The following is a 17,827-nucleotide window of genomic DNA, read 5'->3' on the forward strand; positions in this document are numbered from 1 at the left end:
GCCAACGTGTAATACATTTAATTGCAGGACTATAAATTGCACCGACGTAAGAGCGCTGAGACGGTAGAGATTGGAATGGAGAGCAGCCTTGATAGAGAATCACGTCTTGCAGCTCTGAGAATCTGGTTGCAGGTGACCAGGGGTATCGCTTCTTCCAAGATGAAATACTAAATTCTCTCTGATTAGTCCTTAATTAATTGTATTTATACAGTCTCTACAAAAGGAGCCCACCAACGTCGGAAGTTATCGCAAATTATTGCCATTTCTTGCAAATTGGCTGTCTTCATAATCCGTAAATCGCGCTTAATAAATATACCACGAATCTCGATTCTAGATATGCACTCGGTTCAAATAAATACTACAGGTATCTAAATTATCTAGACTTAATGCTAATGATTTTCTAATTTTTCTATTTTTATTTTTTAATACGATGTAGTGCAGTCGAGCCTCTTCATCTGCGGATGAATCCGGCATTGTGGAGAGCGCTGAAAATTTTCTCCCGTGGGATGTTGTCGGACTCGCGATGTAACACCTGGAAGAATGTTTGATGTTTCGGTATACGTTGTCAAATATTTTGTATAAAAATGTTGAATCGAACAGATGCCTCATAGGGTTTGGTTTTTTAACCGCGCGTGCAGAACTCGTACCTGGATTTCCTTTTCGCCGAGCCAGGACGCTCTGGCGAGGCCGGAGGCAATTCTGGGATTTTTGTAGAAGTCATTTCGCAGTTCGTTGGGCAGTGTGTCCTCCATGTCAGAGTTCACAAGAACGGCGGGGTGGCCGAACGGTGCATCCGGACGGGCCAGATACGGCGGTGCAGCGGTGCATCCCATTATCAGCGCAAAAAGGACGAGCACGTACATTTTCGCCAATTCGTATCGGCCCTGATAGAACGGACTAATTGATTAAAAAATCATGAAAAGCGCTGCAACTAATAGTAGATTAAAAAATCAGATGCATCTTAAGACGAGTTAACATTTTTCATGGATGCATCCCATTATCAGCGCAAAAAGGACGAGCACGTACATTTTCGCCAATTCGTATCGGCCCTGATAGAACGGACTAATTGATTAAAAAATCATGAAAAGCGCTGCAACTAATAGTAGATTAAAAAATCAGATGCATCTTAAGACGAGTTAACATTTTTCATGGATAATGAAATGCATCCCATTATCAGCGCAAAAAGGACGAACAGGTTCATTTGCATATCGTTCCTGATAGAACGGAATAAATAAATAAAAAATCACTAAAAAGCGCCACAATTAATAATACATTCAAAAATTATTCCAATGCATCTTATGACGGGTTGAAATTTTTCATAGATGATGAAATGGATTGGAAACAAAATCGTCGAGACGGGATCGCTCCCGAGGATCGCTGCGAGGTGTTTCCTTGTCACGGAAGTATAATTCGCCATTCGGCGGAATTGTCATCGTCCTCCTCGCTTAATAGTCGGCCCGATGCAATCCCGTCCCCCTCGAGATCTCATCTAACAGTCCAACTAGCGTGGAACTCCGATCCCGAGTTACGTGGCCACGGACTCGAGTCAAATAGCCGGGCGTAATCGTCGGCCTCCAAAATGGAGGCAATTTACCCGGAAACGGATGTGCAATCGTCCGTTCGATGCCCGGACAAGGTGGTCCAGAATCTGGACCAGAATCTGGACCACCTTGACCGATCTCTTTCGCAAGGTCCCCGAAGACCCGACTCGCTTTCTACGTCGGTTCCATCCCAATACTTTTCCCGAAGACCTGCATCTCGATATTAACCCAACAAATCTTGACTTCGAATGGTACCAGAAAAAAATTTTTTCTTAATTCACCAAACAATTTGCCGAAAATAAAATACAATAAACAAGACGCGACGTTCCTTCAGAACGATGGCACTTTAAAGGTATCTGGGTGAAAGTTATTCTTTGAATAAAAAATATATTTCTGTCGTTCAATGAATATTTTGTTTCCTCGGGGTGTCACTAAGCGTCCGAAAAATTGATAAGAGGCGAAATTAAAAATCGGGAATCTATGACTTCCGGGTGATGAGAGCTTGATAGATGGTACATGACTTATTGCGTTACAGCTCGTGCATTAAATCGACACCTGTCTCGTTGAAAGTCTTTCGACCCCTCGACTTGACGTTCGCGAATCGCGTCACGTATTTCGCACCTGTTTCGCGAATTGTCTCCATCTTGTGTAATCGCTCGCAACAGGGAAAGCAGGAAAGGGTGATATTCGACCCACGTTGGCGGACGATTACGAGGATTCGGGAAGAAAGTCGGATCGCTCGAATTTACTGGGGTAATTGAAACAACGGTTACGTCAATCTACCGGCGCGATAATTGTCTCACTGTCAGGAGAGGCCGCTCGTTTGAACGCCCCTAATCTCGATTACCCAATGTAACGGCGAGTCGACTCTATGACAGCAATAAGAAATTACCGGTCGAGAGGTGCGACTAATCCTATCTCGGCAGAACGTAACGTGATCTAGGTGCGCAATACACGAGAAAGATGAAACCGCGACCATGGACCGCTAGGCTTTCGGAGATAGGCGATATAGTGGGAAGGACTCTAGGTGGTAATGATATCGCCGGTGCGGTGCATCGGTGATATGCAGGGAGAGAAATAGACGTGGTGACTCATTGCACGGTATCTAGCAATTGGAAAACGGCAGGGACATTGTACAGAGTGGAAATGGTCGATATAGTGAGGTGGAGTATAGGTGATAATGGTATCACCAGTGCGGCGAGCGTGATCTAGGTGCGCAATTCCCGGATAAGATGATACCAGGTTTTCGGAGATAGGCGGTATAGTGGGGAGGACTATAGATGGGACTACAGGATATGGTGATTCATTGCACGGGGTTCTCCAAATGGAAAACTGCATGGATAATGGAGAGTAGATATGGGCGAGATAGTGAGGAGGACTATAGGTGGGACGATGACACCGATGAGGGGAATTTCTATAGCTCCCCTGCCTCTAAAAAAATTCAATATTAAGCACAGAATTAATGTTACACTGCGAGGTAAATAAGAAATATCATAGGATAACATAATATATATTTTTTAATAAATGTTAGGAAAATTAAATGTCCAAATAAATGTCGCAGATATTAAAGAAGGCTTCTGTTCTTTCTGCGGGAAATTTGTAATTGATGTGTATAGCATCGTTCATGGATAGACTTTGATGAACCGTGTTACGCATGCATCATGTGCAAGTACGTGCAATCGATGAAGTTGCAAGACTCTCGGTGGCTCGGAAAGTTCACGATTGCGACGATATGCTCGAGTGGACGCTTTAGCGAGGTCGAAACAGTCCCTCGAAATTTACGGGGAGAACTTCCTGGCCCAAATCCTGAAATTTCGGGTCAAGTAATCCCACGGGGTGAATGCGGATCAAGGGGGTTCGCTGCGTTTGACGCCATGGGATGATGGATCGCCCGGAAGCGCTCCTTCCCGGCAACTCCGGGTACCGAGGCTCTAATTCACAAACCCGGGGATGCAATCACTTAAAGTACCGACTCATGCAATATTTACGCACCTTGCCGAACCCGTGGAGAAAATATCTGCCACCCTGGGCTGAATTTCGAGATAGAAACCGCGAATGTCGAACAGACCGAGTCCCTTACCTGTAAATATAAAACATTCGGTCTCTTGAAAAAATTCCCCCGTCTTATCGTCCCTATCACGCTATCAAAACCGCTACATACTCGTATAAAAAATGTCTGTTTATGACTCGTGCCTAAAATTAGGATATTTCCTCGCGGAAAATATTATACATGACGTTAGACGCAATTTTTATTAATTGCTCGTCCTCGACGCGGTGACGCGCCGCGCCGTGTGTGACTCCCTGCGCTCTGATAAAATGATAACGCGATCTAAGCTGTCGGAACGACCATTCATTGGAGTGGAAGAGAACTTATATCGCAATGTCTAACTTTCCAATTTGGACGCAATTTTTATTAATTGCTCGTCCTCGACGCGTTGACGCGCCGCGCCGTGTGTGACTCCCTGCGCTCTGATAAAATCTTTGATAACGCGATCTAAGCTGTCGGAACGACCATTCATTGGAGTGGAAGAGAACTTATATCGCGGTGTCTAACTTTCCAATTTGGAATTTTCAACTTTTTTACATTTTTCTCCAGGTGACACTCACCTCGTCTTAGGGACGCGGCAGGGGAGCGCGGAAGTCGTCGATAGGGACTCGTAAGTAGGTCTATAACTGAGTGACCGATCTCTGAGGTGTTTCTTATATAGGATCGAGTGTTCCCCGGTGGTCGAGTCTCGCTATCACCACCTTCCCGACCTGGTAGACCTTCTGGTCTCTCACCAGCCCAGGGCGCCAACCTTACAAACTGAGTCAAGGGTGCCGGTAGCTCCGGACATCTTGCACGTCCTTCATTCCCGCGAATTAGTCCCCCATTATATTTCTTTTTAAATGGACCTTATTCAAAGGATAAATTCTGGGGTGAGACGAGAGGAATCCCTTCCCAAGGATTTTCGGCAATGAGCTTCCAGGCTTTTTACGCGTCCTTCACTCCCGCGGATTACGTCGGTCACGTGTCCTGTTTTCCGTGAAAACTGTCTAAATTCTGAATAAATTAACGAGGATTCCCTAAAAGGGCTTACCGAGACCCGCCCCAGTCGCTCACTCTCGAGTCATCCATTTTACTTTTTTTAAATGGACCTTTTTCAAAGGATTAATTCTGGGGTCAGGCGAGAGGAATTTTTGCCAATGAAGGAATTGAGGTTTTTCGACTCCATCGGCCTCGAGGGAATTCTTGAAATGGAATTTCGACTCCATTGGGCAACTCGCGGGCTTCCCCGAATTTTGAAATTCCACGTGATTCGATTTCGAAAGGTGGAGACGATGCTGACCCGATAAGGTCGCCATCGCTCTTTTTCCTCGGTAGATGAACCGATTATTCGCGTTGCACCACCTCGGACTCAAACTCAATCTCATCGTCCATATTTGGAGTAATGAATTACGCTTTTCGGAGCTCAAGAGAGAACTTAAAAAATCCAACGCGTGGACGCCACGCCCTGAAATTCGGTGCTACCAAAATGGAGGAATTGGGAAACGAAGCGAGTCGTTCTCTTGTAAGTGGAACGGAGCGAGAGTCACTTTTTAAGGAAGCATCGTACGCAATCTGTACTAAACTGTTCACGTTCCTCGGCCTCGTTGGGAATAAAGATATTTTCTACATCCTCGAAAATTAACTCGCTTTTTTTTTGGCCTTTTTTTCCCTCGGAATCGGAAAATTCGAAGAGGTGGTCTTCATCGTTCGGTCGCCTCGCGAACGGATGGACGTCGACGGCGACGTCGACGGGACAAATGCTGCTCCACTGCTTGCACAAGCGCTAATCCATGCCAGCTTTCTGACCCAGGAATTATGCATATTGCATTTCAGGTCGGTGAACGTGGGAGGGAAAACGGACCAGTCGGGAGAATAAATCCGACCCACGCTCCCGAATTTCGTCCTAGAAAGTGACCTCCTCAAAATGGGGAAGATCATAAAAATCACTAAAATCACAGAAATCTCCCGATTATTAAAATCCAGGATTTCCTCGACCTTAACTGAATGTCTTTTCATTCGTAAATCATTTTTAATAGACGTTTAATCCTTGTAATTTCACGTTGACCATTTTTTTTATGAAGGCAGGAACTTATAAGTGATTCGCGATGCGGAAATTTGGGATCGGGGGGTCCAAACGGGTTCAGGAAAATATCGCAAAATGTCCTTTCGCGAACTTCCTGTCTTCTCATAAGTACATTGAAGGAGATGAGAGAATGCTCGTCGACTCGCGATTCGGGCCAATGTTGCGACCTCGGAAGAGAACAACCTGTGCCCATACTTTCTGACTGGTTATCCTTGTCTGGTGGCTTTGGATTCGCTTCGGAACATCATCCAAGATCGATCGCACTCTTCGATCTTGATCAAAGGGGGAGAAATTACTTCCGCGAAACACCTGAGCAAAACACGCCGAGCGGAATTTTTCGCAATTCTCTTGCATTTTGAATTATTTTTTATTATATTAAATCAGTTAGATTCATAATTATAAAATCGATTTCAGGAATAGGTGGCTTTGGATTCGCTTCAGGACATCATCCAAGATCGATCGCGTGAGCAAAACAAGCCGAGCGAGATTTTTTGCAATTTATCTCTTGCATTTTGAATTATTTTTTATTATATTCATCTGTTACTATCATAATTATGAAATCGATTTCAGGCCCTGAGAGAAACTGAGTTCGATCCCTGAATTATATTCCCGATCACGAAATCGAATTCTGGGCAAATGTTTGTAAAAAGGATGAAGGGACGATTATGCCACTTTGGGGTGGATGCTGAAGAGTCTCTTTTTAGGGACTTTTATCTGTTGACAGAGGGATGGTGGCGGCACGTCTCAATCCCTATTGAATTTTCGTATTTCTAAAGTAGTTCTGTAGGTGATAAAGTATCGGAAAAGAATGGTAAAGCAATTTATGTCGGTACTTTGCTTGGCGAGCAAAGAGAGAGGTTCTACGTCTTCAGGGTTTCCGCTGGAAGCTGCAGATCGCAGCACCTCCCCGAAACGACGTCAAAATTAAATATTTCTCCATGATTTTACTTTATTAATTGTTTGCCAATAATAATACGAGCTAATACGCGAACATCTCCCAATACGTATAAACGGAGCGATTACCCGTAATCATTTCTTCACACACCATTTTCAGAACATCATTTCTTACTTATCCCTGTCTTTTATCCACACATGGCAATAAAATATTATTTATTAACCATGTAGCCTAATTTTTCACTGTAAAATAATTACAGCAACGAACGGAACTTTCCCCGAAACGACCTATTATGTCGAATCAACAACGACAGGCGACCTTGCTCTAATTTCGAAGCCATTTGCATATGTCGGTTCTTTGACCGGACTTACAACTTTCGAAACAACGAGGAATAAATAGAGGAAAAAAATGATCAGGACCTCCCAAAAAGGAATTATAACATTTACGTAATCCCGAGTCGCAGCCCACGCCGTCGTTCATTGAAGAAAAAGAAAAAAGAAATTACGAAATAAAAGCCGTGCGCCCGCGTTGCGCAAACATTGCACTAATAAATGGCGGTGCGATGTTATCGATGTAAATTGGAATCCGTCCTATCGAGGCCACTTATCTCCGAGAAGCGTTAAAACAACCTCTGCACTAAATGGCTTTCGTTCCGAATCTTTCCCAATAAATTCTGGTCTCTTATTTTTCGAAAATCCTGCCTCGCGTGAGATAAACTTCCGCTTAACATTTCCCTTCGTTACCCGAGATATCTCAATATTCCCTGCATGACCTGTAGAAATATCCAGTACACGTAGCATCCCCGACAGTAATTAGAGGGAAGTATTAACCCGAAATCGAGAACTCAATTACCAGGCCGAAGACGACGTAATTCCTTGGCATTATCCTTGCTAATTTTACGTGCTCACATCCCGGCGTTAGCCAGCCATTAAATTTGCTAATTACCATCAACCGACCCATTTAATTATCCGCGTTAGATTTTTTCCACACTTTACATCAATACATGCCTAACTCTCATTACCGTAAGAAGCTCGGCCAATTTATAACAATTCCTGGGGTTAATGGGAATTATTTTATCATTTATTAAATAACCGATGACAATGGACGACACCGCATAAGTGCACGTGAAGGTTTTTATTGCCAACCACAAATAACAAAAGTCGTGAACCGCGGTTGATAAAGTCTTAGTGGTGATAATATTCCAGGGCTGGAGAGATGGTCTTCTGGTAGACGGGGACAGCTGCATGTGCAACCGCAGGTGCAAAGGCCTTGCCGAGCACAGGTACGGATCCATGGACCTGGACATGGTCCAGGTGGGCAGTCTTGAAGATGGTCGGCTCCTGGACGGAGACTCGCTCCAATTTCGTGGCAGGCTCCACCACGTCGAATTCCTGAAGAGTCTCGATAGGCCTGCTGACGACGACGCGTCTCGTGGACACGCGTTCACCTGCGGCTTCCGCGTGGTCCGGAGCTGCGGTTGCGGACAGAACGCGAGCGCGCACGTGCCCGGCATCCCCGACCTGAGAGGCAGGTCCTTCGCGGCCAAATCCGACCTGGAAGAGTTAAAGAGACCATTTAATAGTCATAACAAAATTATCATTCAAGAAGCTGAAATCATGATCAAGTCTTCATGATGTCGGAGAGATGATAAGGAGACCCTGACTAGAGCAGAGATATAAATTTTGATAAATTTTGATAAATTTTGATAAATTTTGATAAACTTTGATAAACTTTGATAAACTTTGATAAACTTTGATAAACTTTGATAAACTTTGATAAACTTTGATAAACTTTGATAAATAAACTTTGATAAACTTTGATAAACTTTGATAAACTTTGATAAACTTTGATAAACTTTGATAAACTTTGATAAACTTTGATAAACTTTGATAAAATTTGATAAACTTTGATAAATTTTGACAAATTTTCATGATTTATGATAAACTCACCTCCGCAACACCTCCTCGAGCGGTCAAAAGTTCGATCAATCTGTGCTGATTAGCCTTGGACTCATCAGGGCTCGATCTTACGCTGGGGATGACAGCTGGCGATGGGTCATGAGCAGCTAGTCTAGTTGCAGCCTCCAATGGAGCACCATGAGAGTGAGTGTACACCTGAGGCTGCGCCAACTGCTGCGCCGATTGCTGGGCCAACTGCTGCACCTTGAAGAGACACCAGGATATCAGGTCCAGGAACAATTGGCACAGAACGCAAAATTGTGCGGAAAATCTAGAAGGTCGTCATAACGGGGCACGTCAGTCCATGAACGGAAATGAAAGGTCGATGACGTGTCGGATTTAATCTCTCTCGATCGCGTTCTTCGGCACAGAAAGCTGGCAAGGTCGAGTTGCTAAGAATTCCTATATCCGGCTGAGATTGGCAGCGACCTTTTCCTTTTAACCAAGATTATCGAGTACTCATAGCGGGACTGAGGTAATGAATTTAAATCGGTAATAAATCCTGAAGAAGTATATAAAGTCAATGTAACATTCAAACAATGGAATATGAGAATAAGTGATGTAAACCCGTACCTGAGCCTCGTGGGTCTCCTGGAGGAAGCGCTGATACTGCTGCTGTTGCTGGAACTGCTGCTGCTGTAACTGCTGCTGCTGGTACTGCTGCTGCTGCTGCTGCTGGTAGTCCTGCTGTTGCTGGAACTGCTGCTGCTGCTGCTGGAGCTGCTGCTGCTGCTGCAGACTGGCGGCGTTGCGGAAATCCGAGTTCTCCACGACCACGGACTCGTCCTCGAAGGTGGAGGCCGCAGGGGTGCTGGAGACTACCGGGGCAGGGGTAGAGGCCAGAACGGGCGCAGGTGCAGGGCTGTGATGAACAACCGGGGCGTGAGAGATGACCGGGGCCACGGTCACGTGGACGGGAGCATGAGCGATCACGGGGATGGCACTAGGAGCTGCTGGGGCATGGGAGTAGGACGCGGCATGGGCGACGATCCCGTGGGACCCTGGGATCGCGGACACGGCGAAGGATGCAGCATCCGGCACCGAGTGCACCACTGCTGGACCGCGCTGCAGTTTCGAGGTCGGCTCGTCCAGCTCCACCAGGGCTGATCCTGCTGGCCTGACGATGACTCGCTCCTCGATGTCGTAGAACTGCTTCTGGATGGCTGGGCGGCGCACCTGAAGAAGGGTTAAATATAAAGAAAACGTCTTCGAGTACTCTAACGAGCAGGTACACCGTCCAAAGCGCTTGCGGTACCGTACTCCCTCCTTCAAGTACCTCTTCGTGTACCTCCGATGAACATAAATGCCTTCCAATTACGCACTTGCAGCGCCATATCCTCGGGGAAGGCATTCATGAACACCAATACCTCTTCGGGTACTTCTTGAAGTACTTCTTCGAGGTCCTTCACTCACCTCGACCTTACGCGTCGACACCGCCGGCTTGACCACGTCCAACTGCTTCTGCACGAATCCTGGCTGAGCCTCGATTCGAGTCACCGGCACCTGTGAGACCGTTGGCACGTGCTTCACGAAGGGCACGGCTGCAACTGCAGGTACTTGCGCCGCGGCGTAGCCGACGTGGTGCGACTCGATCTTCGCCGGGATGGCCGCAGGTGCGGCGTACTGCAGGGGGGCCGCGTACTGCACCTGCTGGTGGACATGCTCCAGAGACGGACCCGAGGCGTAGGTCAGGGCTCCTCCGTTCACGTAGGTCACGCCTGCCGGATTCAGGTATGGCAGCCTCACGGCCACGTGGCCGCCTAGGACGACTTGCAGCAGCGCTGCTACCACTACGAAGCACTTCATCCTAAGAAGAAATTCTCATTTTTTATTTCCACTGTTATTATATCACTCTTATTTTCGTAATTAAGAGAACGACGCTGATGAAAATTGTACCGACATCAAACCCAGGGATGAATTTAAATTGCAATTTACTGGGAAAAATGATAAGATGGAAGGAAGTATGCGTTTCACTTTTCGAATGCCCTTCGTAACGGGGGAGTTTATTACAGCTATTGTGATATTGTTAAATTGCGTTAAAAAAAGAAATTGCAGAGGAGATACATCGCGCAAGAAAATGGTACTTTTGATTCTACACTTTTTTCCTTCCCTTCTTTTCGGAAGACCTTCTCGGTTTTCGGCTCTGGATCTTTGGCGATCACGTCCCGGTTTCCCGGCACGTCCGGAAAGTACCGGAAGGGACGTAAATGCTCGGATCTAAGTTCCGGAAACAAACCTCTTACGAGAAGCCCCGAAATCCCCGCGCGGGGCTCGTAAAGTGTCCCCCTTCTTTCCAACCCCGATAATTCCGTACTCGTCGAAACGACGGGGACTTTAATCCCGAAAGTTTCCATCGAAAGTTCGGAAGAAACGAGTCGCCTCGATTTCCGATGTCGGACACGAACGCTGCTCCTCTGAGACCGAAATCCTTTACGCAATTCGGGCCTTTACTTTCGATCGCGTTACTCCATTTTTCGGGTCACTGGGCGACACGCTTACATCCCGTCTCCCGCCATTTAATGGACGTATTATGCGAGAATTACGTCTTACTGGCGATTACATTTAATCGAGGAAAATCTAAGCGAATCATAAATGACGACCAGGGTTCAAGCCTAACCTGTCTATCCGCGGACAATTGAATTTAATTATTCAAATGAATCTAATAAGCAATGCAGGTGGCGTTTTAACGTGGGCGGCCACGGCAATTACATTGTTAAGGAGACAATAGACACGGTTACAGGTGCAATAATTATGGCACCTGCAGGGCCAGCGTTTAAAATGCAGGCCTACCGTCCAAGAACCCCTGAAGGCTCTAATTATGCTTAAAAAAAATTTTTTCCTGCATATCAGAGTGATTTATTAAAAATCGGAAATTCTCTTCTACTCTTTGGCTGGATTTTTGATTTTCGTCTAAAAATTGGAATTTTCAGGTGAACTACCCCTTTGACGTTTGTGACACCCTTTGTGATGGGAGGAACTAGAGCGATCAGACCGACACTTGAGTATGACACTGGATGATTTTTGGCGGATTATGGAATGATCTTTTTTTATCGCGCAAAATTTCTTGCTGACCTGAGAGCAACGTGGAGCAAGGGAGGGTAGTGAGACTGTATCCTGGCGGTGGAGACGCGTGGCTTATATGCTCACGTGGTGACCAAGAGAGTCCCCTACCTCCTCGTCGAGGATACTCGTGCCCCTCCCGACAAGGGCCCCGGGTCCGGCCAGAACTGGGTCGCTTGGTTCGCTCGATCTTTAAATTTTATTTCTTGGGGCTGATCGCCGGACCATCCGCCAAAGTCGAGAAGCCGAGCGGCCATTCGACTGTTTCGACACCGCGATAATTGTCCAGCAAGAGATCCTGTCCGGTCAGCCTGGAAATCCCCTAGATCTCCAGATGCCGAACCAAACCCCCAGGGCCATACCTCAGAAAGAATAATCCTCCAGGAATAAATTCCAAGCCCGTGTCTGTGCTCACGCCCTGGAAAAATCCACTCGACAGGTCTTGATAAAAGAATTAAAAATCGAAGAGGATTAATATAAGATTAATTAAATCTATCTCGGGTGGATTTTTACGGGTAGTCCCTCGGAGGATATTTGCATGTGATGGTACTGATTTGAGGTGATGGGAGAGAGGGGACAATTGGACAGAATGTAGAGCAATGGTTGGCAAACTTTTAGCAGATGACGTGGGAGGGGAAGGATCAAAAGTGCCCGATCGATTCGATCGGGCACTTTGATAATTATTGGAATTAATACCTCGGTTCCTTCTCTTCACTTTTTACTTTGATGATCGATAAGGGGCCGCTCTCTTTCACAAATCTCGAATATTCGGACGAATCGTATGTATCCCGATCGGCTCGTTTATTATCAGATGTGGCAACCGGCCACGCCGTTTGTTATCTCGCTCCAATTTTGCGCCTTCGATCACGTCGAGGCGGTCTCTCGATTCTGTCGCAATGCCCGTCCACCTAAAAAAATCGTCATTTAAAATAGGTCCTCGAAAACAACCGGTCAAAAGTGAAACCTCGGGTGTCCACGCTGGACATTGGTACACGATCGGTGCACGATCATAATCGAACGTCGATTGATATGCGCGCCGGGATCAGGCCGCATAAATCTCGCAATACCTTGTCAGATGTACATGAATTCCCCCAAACAATGAAAAGAGTCTATTGTCAACGCACAAATGTAGCGATGACACTTTTACCTTGGAAAGTTCTCCAACAATGACTCCACGCTGAGAAGAAATGTCCATTGAACCGAAGGAATATTTAATAAATTCGGAGTATAATTATTTGCCTGAAATGAACTCGAATAAATAGGACGGAACATTTCTTCAGAATTATGACAATTTATTTGAGCATATTTCTCTCAAATAATTATTCTTCGAATTAACAAAATATTTCTTTGGTTAGATGAATTCCTTTTTTCTCCGTTCACCCTATAAATCTTTTAATTTAATTAGATTTAACGGGCGTGTAGACACCGCGGAAGAACACGATGTAAATGCACAGATTACAAATCGATACGAATTCATTTTATGTGAATAATCCACCTTGAGAAATTACGATGCGTAGTTATTGGATTAAATTTTTATGCGAATAGATGTGTCATTTTTAAATTCTCTGGAGGTGCGTATAGGGAAATAGGAAAACGGGGAGAGGAGAGTGTGGAATTTTTTTCTGCAGGAAGTACCATGGCCTCGATTTAGGATTTTGAAGGCGGATCCGATACAAAGTCTGCAGGATTTTCGGATCGATATAGGCGTCGATCATTGGTGGCCTTGACCTTCTCCTTTGATCATTCGAAGGAACCGATGTCAGAAGAGAGATACCTAATGGCAGAGACCACACCTTCCCATCGATGAGGTGAAAGGAACGAGGGATGAAAGTCGATCGTTCGCACCGATCGAAGAAACGTGTGTTGCATCGACCTAATGCTCTAACCTGGCACTAAATTTAGCAGGTGATCGATCGATGGATCACGTTTTCGAAACGTCGTTGCGCAATATCTCTCCCTCGGCCGGAGAAAAAAGGAAAGCAACCTGGCGCGGAAACGAACGGCGAAAAGAGATTCGAACCTCCGCGATCGGTCATCGAGATTGAATTTGTTAATTCGATTTCTTGCCCCGAGCGATTTTTAAGGCCCTTTGATATCAATGTCGAGTGTTCCGATATGTGGGAAAAAAAATTAAAACACGTAAATAATTTATTAATTAAGCCTCGATTCACCCAGCAGGGGTGTGGCGAGGTGTCCTCGGGTGTTCACCCAGCAGGGGTGTGGCGAGGTGTCCTCGGGTGTTCACCTGGTCCGCCTTGGAACGAATTTTCTCCGCCTTGGCCAGACAGAAGCAACGTCTCCGTTCTTCCCTGCCTGTTCTTGGGCAATTCACCTGGCGCCGACAGAAGCTGAGATTTTTCTTCCAAGAGCAACCGGATCTGCCTCGACAAAGGCGTCTCTGTGATAGCTTTCTGTGACACACCGACGTCTCGGATTTTTGCAAGCCGATCTCGGAATTAAGTGGTCTCGGTGTTCTCCATTTTGGCCCTAACTGGTGATTACGGTGCCGATAACTACCGGTACCCGGAGGTGCCGCGGCAGGACATGGAAAATATCCTAAAGAATTTTTTCCAACAATTTTATGAAATTATTAAGGGAAACCTTTCGTACCGATTTTTGGTTTTCATCTTCGGAGCGCTTTACTGTTTTTCTCCAGTCGATCGAGTCGGACGAGAAGAGATTTTTCGCTAATAAACCAGACAGGGTTTGCAAAATGCCGAAGTGAATTTTCTGGGACTATTTTACGAAATTCGCTCTCCTGTTTTCCTCGCGTCGATCCGATCAAGAGAGAAGAGAGTTAAACGGTCGAGACTGTTCGCAAATAAACGAGAAACGAGCTGCTTTTGCATCGGCGATCCTCGTTGCGCAATTTGGTGTAAGGTCGAACGTAAACCAGGGCATTACAACGGAGTCGACGAGTGGCCGATTTTTCGCCTTTAACTCCCGAGCTTCTCGTGGGCGATATTTTATGCCCGAATAAGGAGTCGTTAACAAATGGCAAAAACACCAGAAAACCGAACGAGTTTTTAATCAATCGGTAATAATCGAGCTTGGCATGAAATAACCATCTCCACTTTTTTACAGTTATTCTACTAGACTTAAATCCCAAAAAAAGTCCTTGCAAATTGAGTCGTTCTTGCACCTCTGGATTGAATTCTTGCGCAATTGTAAAGCCCGGCAGAAGCGAGTACACGCATGTTAATGTTGGCTGACAAATAGCGATTTACTTTATTTATTTATTTATTTTTTTTTCGTATTCGAACCGCGACTCGAATTCGGTGCCAGGTGACACTGGATTTCCTGCAGAGAAATCCGGCGTTTTCAGGTCTCGACTGCCAATTAAGAGAGCGGCCATGAGTCAAGAGTCATAAGTCATACGCGTTTACCGCCCCAGGGATTGTTGGAATAAATGGAATAAATAAGGGTTTCGATCATTCCACATTGCGAGGAGGTCATTGCTCACGAGCACGGCCTGTACTTACAATCGCTAATGCGAGCTGGTTTATCGACATCCTGTAAATCCTCCAAGAGGAAGAACAACGAACGAAAACAGTACAAATACTGGCAAAATTGCTGAAAAAAATCCGCCTTGAGAAAGGTCAGTTCGGCGATTTCGAGCGAACCTCGCAAGAGAGGTTTAGTACCGAGGGCTTTTTTTTTTCCAAGTGTTCCTTGAATTATTGGCAGGGCTTGGTACTCACAAAGTGCCCTGGAAACATGGAAGAAGAGCCTCGTTTGCTGCCGACAACGCCCAGAAAGCGAGTTTCGCCATTTTTCGCCAATTACTTCGGAAGTTACGGTCGGCGCGTAAATCTCACTTTTAACTCGCGCGGAAAAATTCGAGACTGATTTTTGGAAGGGTGGGAAAATTTCCAGGATAAGTTCGGTGAACTTTAAAGTAAATGCGATGGGTTTGGACATTAATGTCATTGTGATGTAGAGCGGTTTAAGGAGGTTCCAAAATTGTGCAAGCGAAAGAATGGAAGGATGTACGCACGTACGCTCCCAATTTTCGCATGATGTTGCGCAAAAGCTTTCTACTCGTGTCAACGGACAAGAAATGAGACAGTTTCGCTATCTCCATTGAAAGGAGTTCTCTTTTCATTGAGAATTCGAGGCCAAGCTGGAGGTGCCGGCTTAATATCAAAAAGATGATAAAATTAAACACCGTCATCGAGATCGATACGCCTCAATTTCTCTTGATTTTCTTAACCTTCCTGAACCGGTATCGCCGCGTCTTTATTATTATTACGGGGGATAATATTATACTAAAGTATGACGTACGGTCTTCAATTACCAGAGGGTAAACCTAAGTGAGGCCGCTTAATCGTCTTCGTAATTATTATTATAATAAATACGCGTAGTCGCGAATAATTTCCTCAGAATGTAAATCTCCATTACGATTCGTTGCGTCAATCGTATGACTCGCTCGTGAATTACCTTAATCCTGGACCCGAGCTTGGAAATTCTACGGTCACGACTCTATTAAATGTAATAATATTAGACCACCTTAATAATAAGGCTGGACGTACTCGCGATATTATCGCGTAACGTACGACCCGAAGTGCTCGATTTTATCAGCGAGTAAAATCTACACTTTGCCTCAGGTCGAATTAATCGAAATAATATTGTACGCCTGAATGTACGATTTTAAGCGAGCGCGATTACACCTGAGAATCTGTCGAAAAGTGTACATGTTCCAACTTAAATACCTGACCTGCCGAAAAATTGATTTCCAAGTTTTGGAACAATTGAGAGTGGCGGCAAAATTGGAGGCTATCAGGTTAATTAATTGCTACATGTCGAGGTATTACCTTTTTCGGAAAATCGAGGATACAACAGAACATGCGATTCCCATTAATTGCTCGCGCCTTGCCTCTAATTACCACTGCCAGGTAATTTCGAATATTCTGGATACACCCTCGTTAAGTCGATAAAAAAAATGGGAAAAAAATTGCAATTGGAGGAAATCATCCGTGGAAGTGTCGATAATGCTCTCAATATTGATCTCATTTATCCGATAGTAGAGGATCGGTATCCGCAATAAGAAGCTGTTAAGATCCGCCGTCGATCTTCAGGTATTGCCGCCCAAGCAATTCCGAAACTCGTGCCCACGTAATCACGAACTCAATGATATGGGAATTAAAAAGTAAATACATGGGATAAATTATTATCAATGACGATCGTCGATAACGAGTCGAGGTTCGGTTCGAACGTCCGAAGTTAATGGGGTTTTAAATTAAGTTACAGAGTACGGCGCAAATCATGACCGCCAATTTGCGGGGTCGCTGATTTTCGCGTTTAATTTCTGGTATTACCGATGACGTCAAGAGTGGGTCTCGATATTCCGATCGAAAATTTCGGTCGAAATGGCAAAAGGAAAAGAAAAAAAAAAATATCGCCCAAACGAGCGATATCAATTTTTCTTTCCAGGGTGCAAAAAGGAAGGCAGGACTGTCCTGCCGAAAAAATCGGGCAATTGTTAATTTTCGGAACGAAAGTGCGCCGAAAGTAAACCGGCCCTGCCCTTAATTGGCGGCTTCGGACCCGTTAATGACGGATAAGTCCGACGTGCATTTAGGCGAACCATACTTACGTCATTTCGAGCCGAAAATACCAACCTCAGGACTATGTCTCACGTTCTCTCTCTTGATCGATTCGTTTGATCCGGTACCGATTGCGGTGTAATGCGCGGTGCGTGAGAAGAAAGGTTATTACTCAATCCGCAACAGGTGGAGGCGCCGCTCGAGAAAAGTCGCCTCCACTGTAACGAGATCATCCGACATCCCTCCTAACGTGACGAATTCCTTATTAATACCGAATAAAAAATGTATTAACATCACAACTGAAGAAAAAAAAAAATCCTTTCAGGGCATATTTAACTTTCGTCTTATGTACCATGTATACATGTTCCGCGGTTTTTTACGAGGACTTTACCGCGTGCAAGTCAACCCTCGACAATTAGCATTTATAAAAAAAAATCACGGCGTAATTAGCCAGATCGTCGAGCACTCCTAAAGTGCCGAATTAACAGAAAATCTTAATAAAAAAAAAATATATATCATTCCATGGTGTACATTATTTTCTTCGATTTTTCGCCCTCGTAAATGCATTTTCTGCATTGCTGGTAATCCTCTCGCGAGAATGGGGCCTCTCTACATGGCGCGTTCTTTACATACATTTACGAGGTATTTACATATACCATGCATGCACGTCCAACGGTTCTTTACGTGCACTTGAGCACTTATAAAGGCCTTACGA

The 17,827-nt window shown here is 45.1% G+C and overlaps 2 protein-coding genes across 2 annotated transcripts; both read right to left on the minus strand.

The window, feature by feature from the left end:
• Positions 1-435: 435 nt before the first annotated feature.
• Positions 436-833, minus strand: LOC105697883. Its single transcript, XM_012421614.1, has 2 exons — positions 648-833; positions 436-532 (listed from the first exon to the last, which is right to left on the minus strand). Exons 1-2 carry the CDS (start codon positions 831-833, stop codon positions 452-454), a joined length of 267 nt encoding a protein of 88 aa, XP_012277037.1. The 3' UTR covers positions 436-451.
• Positions 834-7,674: 6,841 nt separating this feature from the next.
• On the minus strand, positions 7,675-11,600 carry LOC105697942 (negative elongation factor A). Its single transcript, XM_012421688.1, has 5 exons — positions 11,579-11,600; positions 9,920-10,313; positions 9,080-9,682; positions 8,498-8,710; positions 7,675-8,101 (listed from the first exon to the last, which is right to left on the minus strand). The coding sequence occupies exons 2-5, from the start codon at positions 10,310-10,312 to the stop codon at positions 7,733-7,735; spliced, it is 1,578 nt and encodes a 525-aa protein (XP_012277111.1). The 5' UTR covers position 10,313; positions 11,579-11,600; the 3' UTR covers positions 7,675-7,732.
• Between the last annotated feature and the right edge of the window lie 6,227 nt (positions 11,601-17,827).

Source organism: Orussus abietinus, unplaced genomic scaffold (assembly GCF_000612105.2).
Source record: "Orussus abietinus isolate OABI.00-Male unplaced genomic scaffold, Oabi_2.0 scaffold1, whole genome shotgun sequence".
NCBI classification, from domain to species: Eukaryota; Metazoa; Arthropoda; class Insecta; order Hymenoptera; family Orussidae; genus Orussus; species Orussus abietinus.

Bases quoted from the DNA above. Each gene is read 5' to 3' on its own strand.
- LOC105697883 (XM_012421614.1), bottom strand. From the start codon at position 833: ATGGGATGCACCGCTGCACCGCCGTATCTGGCCCGTCCGGATGCACCG. The intron at 533-647 runs GTACGAGTTCTG...ACATTCTTCCAG, and splicing joins TCGGCGAAAAGGAAATCCAG to GTGTTACATCGCGAGTCCGA.
- LOC105697942 (XM_012421688.1), bottom strand. From the start codon at position 10,312: ATGAAGTGCTTCGTAGTGGTAGCAGCGCTGCTGCAAGTCGTCCTAGGC. The intron at 9,683-9,919 runs GTGAGTGAAGGA...ACCCTTCTTCAG, and splicing joins TGTCGACGCGTAAGGTCGAG to GTGCGCCGCCCAGCCATCCA. The intron at 8,102-8,497 runs GTGAGTTTATCA...TAACTCTTCCAG, and splicing joins CTCGAGGAGGTGTTGCGGAG to GTCGGATTTGGCCGCGAAGG.